The following is a 20,896-nucleotide window of genomic DNA, read 5'->3' as shown; positions in this document are numbered from 1 at the left end:
GAAACCATATCTCTAAAAATGAATTCCGATGTTCCGATGTAGGTTCAATTCACTTTACCATATTACAACATATCGATTTAGAATTTAAGTAAATGTACTGTATTTGAAGAGTATTTTATATGTGAAAATTCGAGTCCAAGGGTAACAAACGGTGTGTACTCTTTGAAGAGTATTTTATATGTGAAATTCGAGTCCAAGGGTAACAAACGGTGTGTCCTCCAAAATCTTGACCATTCCCAAGGTCTTTCTCCCCTGGTGTCGCGATCAAAACAAATCCCACCGCCAGTGACGTCATTCCGGCTTTCGCACCATCGCATCATCACTTCACCATCACGTCGTGCAGTCTCACCCGTCATTCGCCTCTCACGTTGCGATCACGTCGCGATCACGCATGGACCGTTCGCAGTTCACGCGCTGATCACGCTCGAAATCGGCTCCGATTGGCGGGCGGGCGACGAGCCCTCGACCCGGATTGGTCGAAGAGGCCCGGAGCACGTGGTGGTCGGATGACACATAGGACTCATACACTGATGCAGGTTGTGGCGGTGTGGTGGTGAGCGAATCGATGGATTTTAGTGCTGGAAACAATGGGGGAAAAGACGAAGCAACAAGGCTGCTGTGAGGGTTGATTACATAGATAGTATACGTTTTAGTTGATGATTTACGAGCAACATAGATCGCACCGCTTGTACTACAACCTTAAGGTGGTATTCTAGTGTAGACCGATGAATTTTAGGTCATCTTTAAAGTGTCGTAAAAGAAAGCATTAAATGTTTTTACTATCCATTTTTTTACCACTTGTTTATTAATATTATTAAAATACAAAACAAAAATTAAAAAATAAAAAAGTTAAAAATTGTAAAAACTGGCAACTGATCAGTCAGTCTTGACATGATTTCAGCCCTCCTAGCCATCGAAAATGCAAAAAGTAAAAAGATTATTAATCTACAATGATGTCGCAATCGCCCTAACTAGTGATGAGTAAAAAAATTTTTTTTCACAAATTGGCGAGTGTTTGAAAAAAAAAAGGTTTTTTTACTGTTTTTCTGAGTTTCTCGAATTTTTTAAAAATAGTAAAAATAGGAATTTCGGGATGATTCTAGTTCAGACTATAGATAGATCTATAAACAAGATTCTCTGAAAATTTCAAATAAACTGGTCAAGTAGAACTCCAGAAATCGTGACAAGAGTACTGAAAAAGTAAGTTGGGGAAAAACGCATTTAAAGTTTTGCGTGAAGCCAAACCAGTATGGAGACCGAGTCAGTAAAATGCCTATATCTCCAAAAATAATTCAAATTTTCAAATACCTTCTCGTACTTATATTCTTAGATAGTTTTACTTTGCAAATATGAAATAAAAAAAATCGATTTTTTTGAATTTCTACACTAGAATACCCCCTTAAAATTTACACATATTATTCATTTTTATACTCTTCTTTTATCTATGTATTATTCTTTAATGTGTATACGTGAAACGTCAGTTAAATCGATAAGTTTATGACAAAAAGTTAGAGACAGAAGAGATTTTATAACGATTTGTAAGCTTTACAATCTTCAACTTTTGTTTACTTCAATACATTATTATAGCTGCAAATGAAAAAAAGAATAAGTATTAACGCGCAAAACTTTTAATTAAAATTAAAAGTTTTGCGCCCGACCACCCGATTTCTTGCAATTACTATAACTTACCCTATGGGAAGTAGTAATATACATATGTAAATCATTAGTAGGAATGATAAAGATGACTAGATATGGTTATTTAATCATAAAAATGATTTCATATCGTCCTAAGCATTTATTAACAATTATCAATTTACATCGATTTTTATAAATTTCGTCCATTGCACAACACTATTCCAACCGTTTCTATGCGTTAGTATTAGTTTTATTTAAATTTAACAACAAATCTGTATATATACATTTGTTTATTACTAGAAAGGGTGTGTGCCTACATTTGACTTTTTTAGTATTTGTAGAAGAAATTGATTAAAAATTAAAATAAAACGACATTCTATGATTTTTGTTCTAAGTTGTGCGCGCATTTTGATTTCAATTCGCGACGGATCGTCGTCCTGAATACACCTATTTAAAGAGAACTGTTGTAAAAATTAATTTTAATTATTAAATATTAATTAAACTAGCGTGACTAATTACATTGTATGTTAGTTTAATAGTCTGACAGTATAAAATCATTGTAAAAAGTGACTAGTTTGTGTTTTTTACAAAAATGATTTATGAAAATTGTGCAATTTTGTCACCACCTTGGTCTCCGGATCATTTAAAGGAGGTATGGATTTATTTAATATTTTTTATAACTTTTATATCATTTAGTAAATTCGTAGAAAACTATAAACAATCTTAAATATTTTCTAATATTATAAACATAACAGCAACTATCGGTAAACTTTAAAATCGCAATAGAAAATATAGGTGAAGCGTTTTCATATCTTCTATAAGTCTTAAAATAAAAGATTTATATAATCAATTTATTAGACAAATGTGCCTAAAATTAAATCGTTTACAAATTTTACTCAGAAATAGAGATCCTGGAACAACTCTATGAACTCTAAAATCAACATTTGAAGAAATTAGTTATCAATTGAGAAATATAAAAACATAGTGTGTATTAGAATAGTGTTAAACTATTCGTGTACTATAAATAGTACATTTAGACAAATAGTGCAAACCTAAATCATCTACACCTTGGCCTGATATGAAACACCTCTATAGCAATTTTCTATACTTTTAACATGCAACAGAAATTAACCAAAGGGTAGTATGTACTTAAAAGAGATGTATTAAAGATTACTGAACGTCGAATTTGTTTTTTAAATTAATTTATAGTTTATATTTATTATAAACAATGAATTATCCGCGATCACTCACGGTTCACGTGAACACTTGCTGAATGTAGTAACAGATATCTCTTTATCTTTTCACACCCGTTTGCATTTTGTTCCCGGAGTACATTGCACGGACGCGTGGTCGGTGCGTGATTGATAAAAATCTTTGTTTTTGTATTGAAAACCCTTTAAATTTTAATTTTATCGTATAGTTTATATTAAGTTATGTTTATTCTTGATATTCTCCATGATATAATACTCTATATTTTTTATTTTGTACAAATTTAATGCATCTACTTGTTCATCCGTATTGTTATAACGGTTATATTACATATCCGCCATGAAAGTTCCGTTTTAAATAAGTTCAGTAGCGTTAATTATATTAATAATTAAACACTTAATTTTTAACAGTCAAATACTATTATAACAATTCTTATCTAGTATTTCCCCGAAAAATTGACACATTGCAATAAATAAATAATAAAAAATAAATTTATTAGAAATAAATTAATGTTAAATTAAGATATTAGATTAACTTTTAACAAATATTTATTTTTTATTTTCAGGACAATCAAAATGATCTTAAAAGAAAGTACGTGCCGTCTAGTTTTCAGAATCAAGATATTTCCGAAAATGATACTGATCTTCCGCTCAGAAAACGGCATTGTTGTCGATTGGACTTGGATGAAGCAAATAATAGATTATCAGAACTTAATAGAATTTCATCAGAATTTCAAAATAACTTAGCTGAATCTAGTAGATTCCAACAGCTTTCTAGTTTTGAAGAAAATTCGTTAGATTGTCCAGACAAATCAATGACTCACCAAAGAGAATCAGTTATAATGCGTGTGGATAAACAAGGCAAATGTTTCAGAGACTCTGATATAAATCGTGATGGTGTTTTAATTGAATTCAGACCGCCAACGCCGCCACAATCTGATAATGAAGACAAAGAAGTGCCTTTCAACGTAGTACGTTCATTAAAATTTAAAATCAAATCAAAATTACAAAATGAAACAACACAAAACAACTTAACCGTCAACCATGGCGTGACTGAACCTTGCTATACACCTGTTGTACAACAAACCAAACCTGTAGCAACAATAAAATCTGCGCCAAAAATTTGCGAAAAAAGACTTCTGCCAAAATTGGCACCAAAACAAAACGTCCAACATATACTGGATCCGACATTCATCACCCATGCCAATTTCCAAATGGAGAACAGACTCTTTCCGGTTTTATTAGTGACGCAGAATCCTGCACAAATGGTCAACTTGGTTGGGACAGTAGATGTCGCCACTCCTGCTACTGATGGTGCCAAAACTGTCGGTAAACCAGAAGACACAAGGCGAAGGATTTATGAATGCCAGTATCCTGGATGCGGAAAAAACTACTTTAAATCGTCGCACCTTAAAGCACATAATAGGTGAGAATTTTTATCATATTTACAATTGTTTCTAAGGGGACAACTCAGTAATTTAAACTCCCGCCTAAGCAGACCTTAAAATGCAGAGAAAATATATTTGTTTTCAATTTTCAACTGTTCTTTTAAAGTGTACAGAGTTGCTTTACAGCTATATAATTTCAGACACTTTTGCAAATCTCAAAACTTTGTACAATTTTGGCATATATACGATTCATATAAACCAATACATTGCAAGTTACAATATAGAAAATAAATTTATAAAGATTGACGTTGTTTGCAACATCTTACATATTAGTATTATATTTTTACCTTTCTCCTTTCTTCCAGGTGTCACACAGGCGAAAGGCCCTATCGTTGTTCCTGGCCCTCGTGCACCCGTCGTTTTTCACGTTCTGATGAATTGTCAAGACACAGGAGGTCCCACACGGGCGAAAAGAGATTCGCCTGCACCATTTGCACTGCTCGATTTATGAGAAGTGATCATCTGGCAAAACATGTTAAAAGACATAGTAAACAGAATAATAGTAATAAAATAACAGAGCAGAAATGTGTTTGAAATATAAAAAATGGATAGATAGCTTCAAAAATATTATATGATCAAAGAAGTATTATCAGTTGGCAAGTGACTGGTGTCCAATGCCAGAAAGAAGTAATGAATTTGTTAAAAGGTCTGATAAAATACATAAGATAAAGGATGATAATATAAAACCAGACACAAAAAATAATAAACACAATGATGAAGTTTAATAAAGAAATGAAGAAATGTTTATAAAGATCTGGTTAAAGACTTATTTAAAAGATGGGAAGTGAAGATTTTTTGTCTAATTCTGAAATGACTGAAGAAAAATTAAATATTGGTAGAAGAACAAGTTTATAACGTTATCATTATATTTAAAATAAAATAAATGTATTAAAAGCTGATGTGGAGATTCCCTGTAACTGGCTACAAAATGACGTAAAATGCATGAATTGATAAATGTTGATATAATATATAGCGATCAAGAAAAGATGGAATACAAAAAAATTTTAAGACTAATTGCTAAAACTTGTGCCTTGAATTGACTCTAGTTCAATTATAAAAGTAAAAAATAATATTAGGAAAACATAGGAAATGATATATTTGAATGAACAATATGTTATAATATGGGCAAAACTGTCAAATAGATTTTTTGGACAAAAATTGGCTGGTATGGGTTAAATACAAAATGAATGAGGAGAATTATGTATAATTGTGATATCAAAGTCGACTAGAATAAGGATTAATTTGTTTATATGCATATATGTATATTTATACTTGTATTGATATATTTGCTGTGATCATGAATCTATTTATATGAAAATAATATTATTAAACTATATGTATATATAAATATAAAATTTAATACAAATATTAATATTCACAAATATAGTTTGAATTTATATATGTATTTTAGTACCATTGAGCAATTTCATGTTTTATTTGGCATTGTGACGTTATACTCCATGACGTGTGAGTTCTTGCAAAATAAACCTGGCTAATTTTAAATTATGCAGGTATTATGACGCCCGAAATTTTTTTGTAAATTGAACTTCTTCAACACAATCTGATGGTACATACTATACAATCAATTCATCATAAAATAAATTCAATGAAATGAAAAAGAAAGTACCATGAACGGAAATATTGTGAAAGCTATTATAGTTATTGTTTATTAGCATTTTAACAATGATTTAGTATCTAATTTATTATAATATAATGTGTATTTCAACTAATTCTAAACTTATAAATTTTGTGTCCTACTTTCGATCAAAAAATATGTATTACAAATATAATAGTACAACTTAAATATGAAAAATAAATACAAAAAAAATCTAATTTACAATAAATTTAAAAAATGAAGGAACGTATACACAATTATATAAAATTTAATATTAATACCTGGTATATTCCAAAAAATATATAAAACCAAAGCTATTTAACTTAACAATAACTGATTTTCTTTTAAACTGTACCTATATGTTCTTTAAATATGAATAGATAAATTTGTATTTAGATATTCGACAAGCTTGTAAATATTTAAATAATAATTAAAATGCCGAACATCATTATAATGAGGTTGTAACTACCAAGAATAAATTTGTTATATTATCTAGGAAATATGTACATAAGTTCTCCTCTGTCTTATCCTTCATGCACGTTCCATTCGCGGGCGTGTAACTTTCGTAAATGACTCACTTATAAATGACTCACTGGGTTTGTCAATGTCTTAACTTTGAAACAAAAGATTAGTAAAAAACTAGTGTTAAAATTTAAATAAATATTATAAAAGAATATTTTTCATTTGTTAAGGTATGTATAAGTGTTATTTTTATATATTAAATGCGTTTGGTTAATGTGCAATGTGTCAAAATGGAAAAGTATGTCGTGCTATTGTCTTTGTTGAATTTTGCATTTGACATATTGGGAATAGTTTTCTAAACATATAATTAATAATACAGAATATATGCATATATGTAAGATATGTAATTTAATAAAAGTAATTTACATGTTGTACATAAATTGTGTAAATTTTGTACACATCTTATCTATTGTATGAGTCATTGTTTATCAAGAATTTGATATATATACATATATATATTATATATATATATATATATATATATATATGTGTGTGTGTGTTTGTGTATATATTATTGATATGTTCAATTATCCTTACTTTTCAGGTTTTCAAATTAGTTATTTTCCACAATGTCAGCTCGCAAGACAGCTGGTCGCCGTACCACAACCAAGAAACGTGCCCAGAGAGCCACTTCCAATGTCTTTGTTATGTTTGATCAGGCACAGATTGCAGAATTTAAAGAAGCTTTCAATATGATCGATCAGAACCGAGATGGTTTTATTGAAAAGGATGATTTGCATGACATGCTTGCATCTTTGGGTAAAGATATAAATGATGAGTGAATTCAATTGTAATGAATAGATTTTGATGTTAATTGTTTGTTAGGTAAAAACCCAACTGATGAATATTTAGAAGGAATGATGAATGAGGCTCCAGGTCCTATTAATTTTACTATGTTTTTGACTCTTTTTGGAGAACGGTTGCAAGGTACTGATCCTGAAGATGTTATCAAAAATGCATTTGGGTAAATATGAAGCATACACAAAAATTAATATATATAATATATATATATATATATAATAATAAAATGTTTTTTTCTTAGGTGTTTTGATGAAGACAATACTGGTCACATAAATGAAGAGCGTCTACGAGAACTTTTGACATCAATGGGTGATAGGTTTACTGATGAGGATGTTGATGAAATGTACAGGGAAGCACCCATCAAAGGAGGCTCTTTTGATTACATTGAATTTACACGAATTCTTAAACACGGTGCCAAAGATAAAGATGAACAGTGAGATTTTGTGGAAAGTTGGAGTTTTGTAAGATTTTTTTCATGTTTTAAATATAAATGCAAATTGCAAATGCTCTTTGTATTATATAATAATGTACTTACTCGTATTAAAAGATTGATGAGTATTTGCAAACAATATTTTGGTTACCAATTTTTATATAAAAAGTTTGCTATGAAAAATTTATCTGAATGGTGATCAGAATAAGTCGAAAAACTATTTGTTAACATATTGAATATTATTACTGAACACAAAATTGTTACACAAATAGTTCTGAATTTATGTTTTATAGTTTATAGTTGGCATTTTATGTATTTATATCTTACTATTGTAATATTTTCAATTAAATTTATTTTTTAACCTATCTTACATATCATTATACATATATTTTAAATTGCTTACATCAAATGACAAATATTTAACTATTTACAATATACTTAAATTCTATTTACAAGCCGGGCATAACATAAGCAATATTATCAAGCAAATCACTAAAATCCATATCAGAATTAAGTTCTGGTACCTGTTGCGATAAGCAAACTAAAGGACCTACAGAACACAAAAGACTATCAAGTAAAACACTTAAAGAACCGGACACTGCAATCTGTCCCTACAATAAAAATTAATTAGCAACATTTGCATGAATAATAAAATAAATTGTATTACATTAGAGTTGTATACCTCATGTTCTTTTAATCGTTCACCAATTATACTCAAACTCTCGCCAAGTAACTTTAGATAAGCAGCTATGTCAATTGGGGAACTTCCTGTTACCTTATACATGCCTTGAGATGATAAACCGCTGCTCATTGCTGATGATTTGGGGCTCAACATTAAATTATCAGAATTTTGTTGGGAATTAGGCATCACTTCTAAATCTTCTATATCAAGTTTCTTAGAAACTGTTGGTGAAGTGGAGAATTGGGAGGGCTATAAAGAACATAAATCATAAAATTCATATCATAACAATAAGACGGTAGTCATTTATTACCTTATTAGATTTGCTTTTATTTATAAATTGTGCTTTATTATCAGATGTTTTTATTTCTTCATCTCTCGCTACTTTCATAGCCATACGTTTAGCCCTTCGACGCCAATTATACTTCTCTCCATTAGGCACATTTGCCCAAGTCACCTAATGCACATAATGAAGATGAAAATGTAAATATTTAAGCAGAACAATTATTGCAGTATTATTCACCTAATTTTTTGATATAGATGAAAAATCAATTGAAGGATTTTCTTTTACGATTTTATTTCTAATTCCTTTAGCCCAGAGCATATAAGCTGTGAAACGAGATTTACCTTTGTCTTTACGTTGTACTTTACCTTTTGCTGGACTTTTGCTGTCTCTCGATAAGGTAGATTTTTTTCTAGACAATTCCTGCTTAAAGTAAGAAAAATATTAAAGGAATACAATACGTTTTATAATTTGTAATTAAGTACCTGTAAGTAAACACTTTGTGAAGGTGTATTTTCAAAATCTTGATGTTCATTTAGATCATTTTCTTCTAAATCAACATCAGAGTCGTCTTCTCGTTCTGATACATTCTATCGTTTCTAAATTTGAATCATAAGCTTCTTCTGAATCACCATCTGAAAGATGTTGTTCCTGAATATCATATTCAACTTTTACACGATTTTCTGAAAACATAAATATAAATAATCAAAACTGTTAAATCCAAAGAAAAGCACATGCTAATCCATTACTACCTTCTCCAGATGGGAAATCAAAATTAGATGTGTGTGGCTTTGTAAAGCTTTTTTTAGGCCTTGGTTCTAGGTCATCAGGAGACTCAAAATCTGTTAATTTTGACGATTTTTTTCTAACACGTCCGCTTCTCGATACTCCAGTCACTTCCAAGTCTAATTGAAGAAAAACGTTTTGAGATAAAAATCAAAGAATAATGTTTTCGCGGTTTTTCTGTTCAGTAAACATAACCTTCTTGCTTTGGTTTGCGTCCGATTTGATCTGGGTCTTCACGTTTTGATTTTAACGATTTGTCGTTGGTGTACATTATGATAAAAGGGATTATATAATAACAATAACATAAATAAAACACACAATTAAAATAAATAAGTGTAATAATGTATTTACATCATTACCAATGTAGCTTCATGTTTGGTATACACATTAAAATTATGTAAATTACGACCCTGCGTAATTAGCTAAAAATTTATATAAATAATAATTAAAATCTATTTAATTATAAAATATATTCAATATTTATTTTAATATTATTTACAAACTTAGACAAACGCCATTTCGGATCGAGACAGTGTTACCAACTTTATACGTTATGTCATTTTTTGAAACAGTGATGGCAAAGGATACAGAGACAAATTCGTTTTTTATAATTTAATTTGAAATAAAGTTTTAATTTAAAAATTAATATGGTATATATTGATATGTATTAAAATAATTTATTTTGTTTTTGACCATTCTTATTAAAATTAATTAAATTAATAATAATCTTATTATAATTAATTAAATATCATAATTGGAAAAACAAATATTTTTTAAATATTTAATTCCTAATCTTGACAAATCAAACCAAATCAATTTAATTGGAATTGTTTTGTTAAAATGATAATATAAAGGATTAGCTCAAAACTAATAAATAAACATTAATCTTAAAAACTTGAATGCGTTTTATATTTTATATAAAAAGGTTGAAAAATATTAGTTTTGTATTTTTAACGACAATTTTTGAAAACTAGTGATGTAAATGTTAGATATATGTTAGAATCAGTTAGAATATTGTGTAGATTATTTAAATTTATATGAAATTTTTAAACTTCTTAAATATATATCAATCGGATAGTTCAAAAGTTAGAAAATATATAATAAATAACTGCAAAAATTGAACGTGGTCCAATGTGCAATTTTTTTTATTATATTCAATTACTACTTTGAAGTATACCGAGTTACTAAGCTTAGTATTACTATGTACGGTGCTACGGGCTTATAACTCTTTCATCAAAACCATTTTCATTCAAAAGCCGTTTTGTTTAAAAATGATCTTTTACTCCTCGACCTTAACCAGCACTGTTCTTCACAAGATTAAATATTCCTCGGACCGAACGATCCTCTTCGTCTTCACTTCACCAGTTATGTCAATGATGTGATGTTGTACAACCTCAAACTATTAATTAATTTTATTTGTGATATAAATAAATCTATAATAATGTCTAAATGTGATTAAATGCCAATGATTTATTTTATAATGCACAGTTTAATAATAAGCGAGTGATATTATTCAAGAATAAAATAGAAGGAGGATCAGAATCGTCGTCATGGATCCTGAAAAACGTGTATATAAAATAGTACTTACAGGAGGTATGTGAGGACATTGATTTATTGTTGATTGTTTAGTAGTAATTTTATTAATTTGTATAAAATCATTCACAATTAAACACGTGCTGGTAATCTTCCGGTTGCCGTGCGCCGAGTTGCAAATGAAAAACTGTGTGGATACAGCTAAAAATAGTTATTTTATGTAATATCATGTTACAGTACTAGAATAATCTTAAATATATACATTTGAAGAAATTTATAATAGTTGGGGATTGTGCAAAAATGATTTAACTAAATTTTGCAACTTATGTGTGTGGAAAATCACATGTCTCATGTTTATACAGATACATATATATCATAAGTTATTGTTTGTATCTTTTATGTAATACCTTAATTTAATATAATGATATATATAAATACACATATACACAAATATGAGTATATGCATATTCTTATAGTGCTAACAAGATTTGAACTAATCCGCTATAAATATATTAAATATATGCAAATGTTCATAAATGAACAGTATAACCATATAATTCTTAATATAATTCACATTATGATAATGTAAGTTTTTATGATAACTTTTAGCTACAATCAATACACGATCGTGCAACTATAAGAATTTTTTAAAATACTTTGTAGAATTCAAAAATATTACAAATTACATATATATATATATATTATATATATATATATATATATAATAAATCAAGTTTAAAAGCGCAAGTCCAAATATAATATATGTTCAAGCTAAATGAGTCGAACACAATAGGAGAATTATTAATTATGCAATATTTATCAAGAGTTTCATTTATCGTGTACTATTTTTATTCCAGATGCTTTTCAAATTAAATTCAAAATTTATTATTGGATATGAATGTGTATGTAAACAAGACACTTAGTTTAATTAATATTGTGTCTTTAATTGAATCGAGACATTCAATTTGAATTTATTGTTAAATAATTGCTCTAAAGTCCAATATTTATTTTACAATTAAACTCCATTTTATAATTGGAAATATGATATTCTTCTGGTCCAAATGTAATATATATTGTTGAAGTTAAATAAGTCGAACACAAGAGGAGAATTATTAATTATGCAATATTTATCAAAAATTCCATTTATCGTGCACCATTTTTATTCCAGATTCTTTTCAACTTAAATTCAAATTTATTATTGGATATGAATGTGCATGATGATTTATTAGTATATGTATATACAAGACACTTAATTTAATCAATATTGTGTCTTTCATTGACTCGAGACATTTAATTTGAATTTATGGTTAAATAATTTCTCTAAAGTCCAATATTGATTCTATAATTAAACTCCATTTTATAATTGGAAATAAGATATTCTTCTGGTCCAAATGTAATATATATTGTTGAAGCTAAGTAAGTTGAACACAAGAGGAGAATTATTAATAATGCAATATTTATCAAAAAATTTTTTCATCATGCACTATTTTTGATCCAGATACTTTTTAAGTTAAATTCAAAATTTATTATTGGATATGAATGTGTTTGATGATTTATTAGTATATGTATATACAATACAAGACACTTAGTTTAATCAATATTGTGTCTTTAATTGACTCGAGACATTCAATTTCAATTTATGGTTAAATAATTGCTCTAAAGTCCAATATTTATTCTACAATTAAACTCCATTTTATAATTGGAAATAAGATATTCCTCTGGTATGATGGATTCGTAGAAAACAATTTAATGAATCATGCTTTTAATGGAACACGAACAAAATCCTTGATGCAGATCTGAGCTTATTAGGAAATATTTTTAAAACTGCTAATTGAATTTTTGTTATTTTATTATAGCTATTGTAGTTTTTGCATAATTTTGTTTCAAAGAATTTCTAAACATAAATCATAAAATCAATTACCAATGTTTGTGATAAGAATTTATTATCCAGATAAAATCAATTTGATTGTAAATATGCAATGTTTACATTAGCAATTAATTTGCATTTAATTGATTTGTTGTTTATAATATTACTAATTTGATTTTAATGATTTACTGATAAGGATTTCATGACGCAAATTTATTTGATAACATTTGCTATAAAATAATTTAATACATTTTATGAACAATAAATTGTTTATAAAGCATTTGGTTTTGTTTAGCATTGTTTATAAATATGATGGTTAATTTTAATTCAGAGTTATTTTTTATTTCAATTATGGTTTTAACATTTGAATGCAATTTTCTACTTCATTAAGAATTTTTGTTTATACAAGTGTTATGCTTAACGTTTTGCAATTTTGCAATTTGAAAAAAATGGAGCAGGTCTGACGCACTTTATAATTATTTTACAAATATATATATATATATATATATATATATATATATATTACGTGTTTATTTTTGTTTTAGTTTTATTCATTACCACTTCTTTTTTTATATTTCAGGGCCATGTGGTGGAAAAACAACAGGTCAATCAAGATTGAGCACTTTTTTTGAAAATTTAGGATGGAAGGTAAAAAAATTAATTTTGAATTGTATATAACTAAATAATTTTTTACCAATTTTTTTCCATTCTTTAATTTTCATAGTAATCTTGTCTACATTCACAATTTTTATATAATATTTATTATAATACAATTTTGCAGGTTTTTCGTGTACCTGAAACAGCAACAGTTCTATTGAGGTAAGTTTATTTTTATATATACATATATATATATATATATATATATATATATATATATGTCATAATAAATTTTGTAACATTAGACGCCACTTTATATTATCATATCTAATTACAATATTATGCACATTTCATCACGCAATTTTCTTATTTTTCACATTTTGGTATTTATATAAGATAAAGTAATCTCATATGGATATTTGATATCATTTTAAGGGCATGTAATAATTAATTTTCTTAATGTAATTTGTAAAATTGATACCAGGGTTCGGAAATTATTTTTGCCTGGTTTTTGGCATACATATTTAATAATAAAATAGCGATGCATTGTTACCTTTGTTGTATTTTAAAACATAACTATTTTATAGCATTAAATCGTGTTGAAGTTAAATCGTTAACACAAATATTTCCGATGTTGTGTCGCCATTGTTCCATTGTAAACAATTCGGAACACAAATAACTGTAGAAACAATAAAATACTTTTTAATAATACCTATTTGCATTTTTTCGAAAGAACAATGATTTTATGCAAGTCTATTATATTTTATATAAGTATAAGTTTAGTGTATATTATATGTCATTTGGAGTAAATATTTGTTAATTGTTTTATTAATTTTATTGAAAAATATATCCAACCATTTTTTTAAATATTTTCCGTTACGCATCTTCAAAAAAATAAATTGAGAAATAATTTGGAAATCATTGTTTTCAAAATTCGAAGAAATTATTTCATTTAAAATGAATTTTTCTACACTTTTATGCATATTTTTTTTTATTAATATTAATATTAATAATATAGGGAGTATTCGAGTGTAGAAATTCCAAAATAATCGTTTTTTGTTTTTTTGAGGATGAAAATCTCGTATACTTTTATGGATATTCATTAATATTTTTCGTTACCATCGTTCAACAATAAAGATGTTAGGGGGTATTCTAGTAGAGAAATCCCAAAAAATCTTTTTTTTTGTTTTTTTTTTTCATATTTGCAAAGCTTAACTGTACAAAAATATGTGTATGAGAGGGTTTGAATTATTTTTGAAGATACAGCTGCTTGACCATGATAATCTTCTTATGTTCTTCATGTTGCAAAATTTTAAACGCTTTTTCAAAGCAGTCTTTTTCAATACAATTATTGCGATTTCTGGATTTATAGTAGGCCGATTCACTTGAAATTTTCCTAATATGTTTTTCATAAACTTAAATTTTTTACATTGTTTTATATGTATATTTAGATTGACATATAGAATAACTATCTAAAATTTCAGTTTTATTAATTTTATACATTAGTAATATTTTCAATCAATTCATTATACATATGTAATTAACTTGTTCGGGATTAACTTTTATATATATTTCTTCGTCGTGCCAATGAACGTATTAATGATAAGAACAAGTTTCTGCAAGGTCTTCTTATTAGAGTTTAACATCCGTATTTAATAATCATAACCGATTTTATCTTTAAATTTAATATTAGTGATTTAAATGATGGATCAGATTTTTGTCAATAAAATGAAGTGCATTTACCTCTTTTTAGTAAGACCTATTTAATTTATTGTCATTAGATTATACAGTTTACTTTAAATATTGATTTGTTCTATGTAAACAAGATACTAAATGGATTCTAGATGTAACCGAATTGTCATTGTGTCGATAAAGAATTATAATAGATAATTAAATATACTAAATTATATAACAGATATTCTCAAAACTTCATGTTTAAATGGTGATTAACATGTAAACATGTTTCTTTGTAAATTGTTCAACTAAAGTAATATTCCAAAGGGCTTTACATTCTTTTTATATTTTTTGTATCTCTCATGGATTTCAATATTATTGTTAATATTATTAATATAACCATTTGACTATATTTTATAATTTTTATTATATTTAAATGTAATATGAGCTTTAAATGAAAGTCAATTTTCGTCTCGGTTTTTAGAGGTAATAGACAATATACATTTTTTATATGTATTTAAATTATAATTGAAAAAAAAAATGTCTCGGTCGAATGCAGTTGTAATGATGCTTCTTTTTTATTTTTAGTTGTGAATTATTTATTATATAATCATTATACTTCTTTAAATCTACAGTAATATATATTATATACATTTTTATCCTATTTAATATTTAAACTATTATTTTATATGCCATGTTCTTTCGAATGATTACATTTCATCAAAATGAATATAAACCAAATTTAAAAATTTTGAAAAAAAAAATTGATTTTTAAAGAATTTACACATGCACGCGGACATACGCATGCACAGTTTTTATTTTGAATTTTTTTTTGAAATCCAAAGCATTATTCAATTACAATTCTTTAAATGTACGATAATATATATTGAATACATATTTTGTTTGTTTCTTATTTAACCCTTTCCACTCACTTAAGACAAATTTAATACATATTTTGCAGGTGGCATCGAAGTGGAAAGGGTTAATATTTAAACTAATCGTTTTATAAGCCATGTTGTTTTCAATTGAGACGACATTTAATCAAAATTAATTTAACTAACGTTATTTAATACTAAATTATGTATACATTTTATACCATACATATATATTTTATATCATATATATATTTTACTTAAATTATTTGTTTGTCTTCTGTATCTTTTATATATTTTCTGTCCATCATTTCGACTATTTTGGACTATCATCATCCAGTTTAACATCAAGTTATTAATGAATGACTTTAGGTTATCTTAAGATTAACTTTGGCCTATTTTTTAGCAAATCGTAAACAACTAAAATTATCTACATTTTTTGCGATTAATCTCGAAATTCAAGGACTTCGAATTAAAAGATTATTCACGTTTAAATATAAATGTACGTGTTTCCCACATTGTGGTGATTCCGATGAGTCTTATCGCAAAAATATATGGCATTTGCGCGGAAACTTACATACAAACTCAGAAATAAATATGATAATATATAAATTTAACGCAAATAGTTTGTATTTGCACAAAAACTTAAATAAACGTGAGAAAACTAACATCCTGTCGATTGTACGAGGTGTGTTCAAAAAGTACCCGGAATTACTAATAATTAAATTTCGCGGGTCTGGAGTGTCTGATTGTCAAAATTTTATTGTGTTGGTATACATGCCCCTAAAGTATGATGAAATTTTCAGCTATATTCACTGTTTACTTTGTCTGTGGTAGTCGCTAAGGTTCGACGTGTTTTTCTGAGCTCGGCGATTTTTACAATGGAAGAATTGAAAAGTCAAAGAATTTGTATTAAATTTTGCGTAAAAAATGAAATAAAGTGTTGCAAAGTGCAAAAATTCACCAGATATGGCTCCGTGTGACTTTTTCCTATTCCCAAAGTTGAAGAGACCCATGAAAGGACGGCGGTTTTCCTCGATTGAAGAAAATCGCTGAGAGTGCTCAAGGACATATCAAAAAGTGAATATCAAGGGTGCTTCGAAAATTGGAAAAAACGCTGGCATAAGTGTATTATATCTGGGGGGGACTACTTTGAAGGGGACCACATTAATGTAGACGAATAAATAAATATTTTTTTGAAAAAACGAAAATTCCGGGTACTTTTTGAACAGACCTCGTATGCACATGAGGATGCATAATCAATATTGAGGTCTTAATTATCAAATGAACAAAAAAATAGAGTAATACAATATTTTTAATTGAAGTTCGATTTATTTAGACTATGGGACAGAATACTTATAATCCTTCAATAATATAAATATCCTTCTTAGTCTGTTTACAATTTATGCAGAAGAGAAATTGACTTAATTTTTATCGCCAAGATAAATTTATTTACTTCAATAAATTTTCCATATCTTTATCGACATGCATTTAATTTTAATAAATTATTTTACACAGTAGCAATCGATGTTTACCCATATTTAATTACCAAATGTGTGCATATTTTTAATATAAATATTATTTTTCAGCGGTGGCATAAAATTCTCTGATCTATCAGAAGATGAAGGTAATTTTTGAATTTTTACCATAACTATTTTTTTTCCATACTAGTTAAACATAGAATATTCAATTCAAGTTTAACAAAATTGCCAAAATATAAAATATTTTTTTATTTTGCTAAAATAGTAAATTTAGTTATTTTACTTATGAATTTATTTGCTTTAAAATTAATAAATATTGTTGTTTACATTGGAAATATGCAAAAACATCACCGCGTTTTAATAAAATAGGCACAATGATTTTCATTTTTTTATTGTGATTTAATTGTAGAAATTGTTATAAAATTGTTGAAATAATTACAGTACAAATGATAGTAGTTACTGTAGAATTATAACAGTACAAATAAAATTTTAAATTTCATTATGACTTTGTTAAAAATAGTTATACTGAATTACTTAATTTGATTCTTTTTGCTTTCATAATTTGTGGAAGGTTATTGCGGTTATCAAATAACATGAAAAATATTAAATAATAATTATCGTCAACGTGTTTGCAGATAATATATTTGTTTACATGTAATATTATACATGCAAATGCGTCTAGCAGTTCAATAAAAATTGCCAATTATTCCAATTGACATTGAAGTTTAATCTTTATTTATTTTGTGTATATATATATATATATATATATATATATATATATATATATATTGATTACTGAATATTTGTGTCAATTGATGCTGCTTATACTTATATATAAATATAAATTAAATACCATCAACATATATCGAAAAGGCTCTCTTAAATTTATAATGATAATTACGAATTATAAAGTGTATATTTTAATAAAATCGTTTCAAACTATCACTTTTCCACTTATTACTATTACAATGACTTTCATTCCTCTATTATTTTTCAGCTCTCAAATTTCAAGAAAACCTCCTCAGAACGATGCTCCAGATTGAAGACACATTCTTCGAGCTGGGCAACAGTTGCAAGAGGAATTGTCTTATCATATGTGATAGGGGTGCCATGGATGCAAGTGCTTGTAAGTATAAATTAAATATAAATAATTGTGTTATATATATATATATATATATATATATATATTTTAATGTGCTTATTTTGTATTCTAGTTATATCTCGCGATAAATGGGAACAGATGATGTTGGCAAACGAGTGGAATAGTGTAGAGCTCAGAGATAATCGGTATAATCAAATTATACATATGGTATCTGCTGCTAAAGGAGCTGAGCAGTTCTATTCGACCGAAGTAAGGAGGAAATAAGCACTAAATGTGCATGTATTTTTTATTCCCCTTTACAAATATTAAATAATTTAAGTAACTTGAGTGAGGTGTGTGGGAAATTTAGTTAAATGTCTAAAATATCTACAATTTTGCCACTAAAAACACTAAGCCTTAAATTAATATTGTATATTCATGTCTCAATAGAATAAGAGAAATATTCTTAACAAAATTTATATTTATTAACATTATTTATATTTATTTCAGGAACATGTTTGCAGATCAGAAGGTGTGGATGTTGCTAGATTGCTTGATGACAAGGTAACATTTATAAAGAATATCTACTAGTACCTGATTAAATTTCATTTTAAACGTTAGATTTCAACAAAGTCAATTCAACTTAAAAATTTATTTTACATAATTATAAAAAAAATTAAAGTACCATAATTATTTTCTAGGCAGCTGCAGCCTGGGTGGGTCATCCTTATTTTGATGTCATCGATAATTCGACGGATTTCGAAGCTAAAATGAATCGTATGATTGAAAGTATCTGTGTCAAGATTGGAATTGACACAGGAGATCGTCTCAGAGTGAATTCAAGAAAACTCAAATTTCTTGGTAATTTTTTTCACTTATTATTGCAATAATGATTTAAGAAAAAAAAATCACATAACTATTATTCTATTAGTGTCAGGCCCATTGCCAGATGAGTCTGTTTTTCCTCCTTTCCAAGATTTCGATGTCGTCCACAATTATCTGCAAGCTAGTGGACCACGAGTCCAGGCTAGGTTGAGAAAACGTGGTCAAAGAGGACATTGGAGTTATATTCATACGATACGCAGGTAAGAACAGAAAAAAAAATTACTATTTAATACTAGAACTATTTAGTAATTAGTTAAATTAATTTTTGTTTTTCTTTTAGACCAAAGGTTCATGGTCAATCTGTAGAAGTGAAGACACAAATAACCCATCGAGATTATATTAATCTACTCTCTCAAAGAGACGATGCCCATTTCACTATTTATAAAAAGAGGAGGTGTTTTCTGGTGAACAATCAGTATTATCAACTTGATATCTATCGTGAACCAAGTCATCCAAGGCAAGCTATGCTCTATTTATAAGATAATTTATTATTATATGATAAATTATATTATATTATACAGATAATTTATATTTAATTCATAATTTCAGGTGTAAAGGTCTTATGTTACTTGAGACTTATACAGCCCTGGCTGATGACCAATTAGCAAAAACTCTACCCAAATTTTTGCAAATTGAACGTGAAGTCACTGGAAATCCTGATTATTCTATGTTCAATCTGTCTTTGAAAGAGGAATGGACAGATACTAAACATTTTTGCCGCTCCTTACTTAATGGTAATAGAATTAATAAATGGAATTTTATATATGTATATATAACAGATATTTGAATTTTCTTTTATTTTTTTTCAGGTGTCTCATCAAAAGACGATTCATTAAACAATCATATAAAAAATAACTGCAAAATAGTAAATGGTAAAACTTGAGAATCAAGTTAAAATAAATGTGGTCCAGATAGTTATATATTTAATACATACTTTAAAAATTAATATTTTTTAAAAAATAAGTGTACAATACTTTAAATGTTAAGGAAAATCACGTTTTAAATTACTGAAATTTTATACAGGGCTGTAGGAAGTTTTGATCATTTCATTCTTAAACTAAGTAATTAGTTTTCAAGTACTGGAAGTGCTAGTATTTATTAATCTAAGAAATTATAAATATTTTTTTTTATAAGTTAAATATTGAATATGCACACAGTTAGTATTTTAACCAGATTTAAATATTTGTAACAAAACTATTACAACTTTTTGTTTTTTTTTTTATCTAAGCATTTTTATCCGGATAAATTATTGTTTTTACATTATCCCAATGCCATTGAAGGGCTTTTCTTTCACTTTTTTTTTTTTTAAGTGATCATATTTCTTACGTTTCTTGAACAATGTTTTAGGAGTAAACTACCTACTTTTTTTTTTAGTTTGGGTCATTTTAAAAAATATCTATAGTTATAAAGAATTAATGTATTATGGAATATAATTCATTGCTTTAATTCTAGCAATGCTCTCGTGTGAGTTCAATAAGAAATTAGAAACATATTTTATT

At 27.2% G+C, this 20,896-nt stretch overlaps 4 protein-coding genes across 4 annotated transcripts; 3 read left to right on the top strand and 1 right to left on the bottom strand.

Moving 5' to 3' along the window:
• Positions 1 to 2,072: 2,072 nt before the first annotated feature.
• Positions 2,073 to 5,480, top strand: LOC113363158 (protein odd-skipped-related 1-like). The gene is made up of 3 exons (XM_026605636.1): positions 2,073 to 2,287; positions 3,410 to 4,269; positions 4,597 to 5,480. The coding sequence occupies exons 1-3, from the start codon at positions 2,228 to 2,230 to the stop codon at positions 4,823 to 4,825; spliced, it is 1,149 nt and encodes a 382-aa protein (XP_026461421.1). The 5' UTR covers positions 2,073 to 2,227; the 3' UTR covers positions 4,826 to 5,480.
• Positions 5,481 to 6,499: 1,019 nt separating this feature from the next.
• On the top strand, positions 6,500 to 7,900 carry LOC113363165 (myosin regulatory light chain sqh). Its single transcript, XM_026605645.1, has 4 exons — positions 6,500 to 6,598; positions 6,973 to 7,187; positions 7,254 to 7,392; positions 7,471 to 7,900. Exons 2-4 carry the CDS (start codon positions 6,998 to 7,000, stop codon positions 7,664 to 7,666), a joined length of 525 nt encoding a protein of 174 aa, XP_026461430.1. The 5' UTR covers positions 6,500 to 6,598; positions 6,973 to 6,997; the 3' UTR covers positions 7,667 to 7,900.
• Positions 7,901 to 8,108: 208 nt separating this feature from the next.
• LOC113380842 (HMG box-containing protein 4-like) lies at positions 8,109 to 9,861 on the bottom strand. The gene is given in 8 exon segments (XM_026619914.1): positions 8,109 to 8,270; positions 8,342 to 8,590; positions 8,652 to 8,795; positions 8,862 to 9,044; positions 9,107 to 9,192; positions 9,224 to 9,304; positions 9,374 to 9,526; positions 9,603 to 9,861. Coding segments are annotated over 8 exon segments (1,134 nt in total). The 5' UTR covers positions 9,679 to 9,861.
• Positions 8,270 to 20,419, top strand: LOC113371612 (TRPL translocation defect protein 14). The gene is made up of 13 exons (XM_026612259.1): positions 8,270 to 8,289; positions 10,948 to 11,000; positions 13,388 to 13,455; positions 13,589 to 13,626; positions 17,540 to 17,577; positions 18,429 to 18,557; positions 18,646 to 18,782; positions 19,023 to 19,076; positions 19,214 to 19,373; positions 19,444 to 19,597; positions 19,678 to 19,854; positions 19,947 to 20,131; positions 20,207 to 20,419. Exons 2-13 carry the CDS (start codon positions 10,958 to 10,960, stop codon positions 20,278 to 20,280), a joined length of 1,257 nt encoding a protein of 418 aa, XP_026468044.1. The 5' UTR covers positions 8,270 to 8,289; positions 10,948 to 10,957; the 3' UTR covers positions 20,281 to 20,419.
• The last annotated feature ends 477 nt before the right edge of the window (positions 20,420 to 20,896 follow it).

This window comes from Ctenocephalides felis, unplaced genomic scaffold (assembly GCF_003426905.1).
Source record: "Ctenocephalides felis isolate EL2017-DRISC unplaced genomic scaffold, ASM342690v1 CF-g0.4_SCAFFOLD_00845, whole genome shotgun sequence".
Taxonomy (NCBI): domain Eukaryota; kingdom Metazoa; phylum Arthropoda; class Insecta; order Siphonaptera; family Pulicidae; genus Ctenocephalides; species Ctenocephalides felis.
This window is presented reverse-complemented; position numbering and strand designations above follow the sequence as displayed.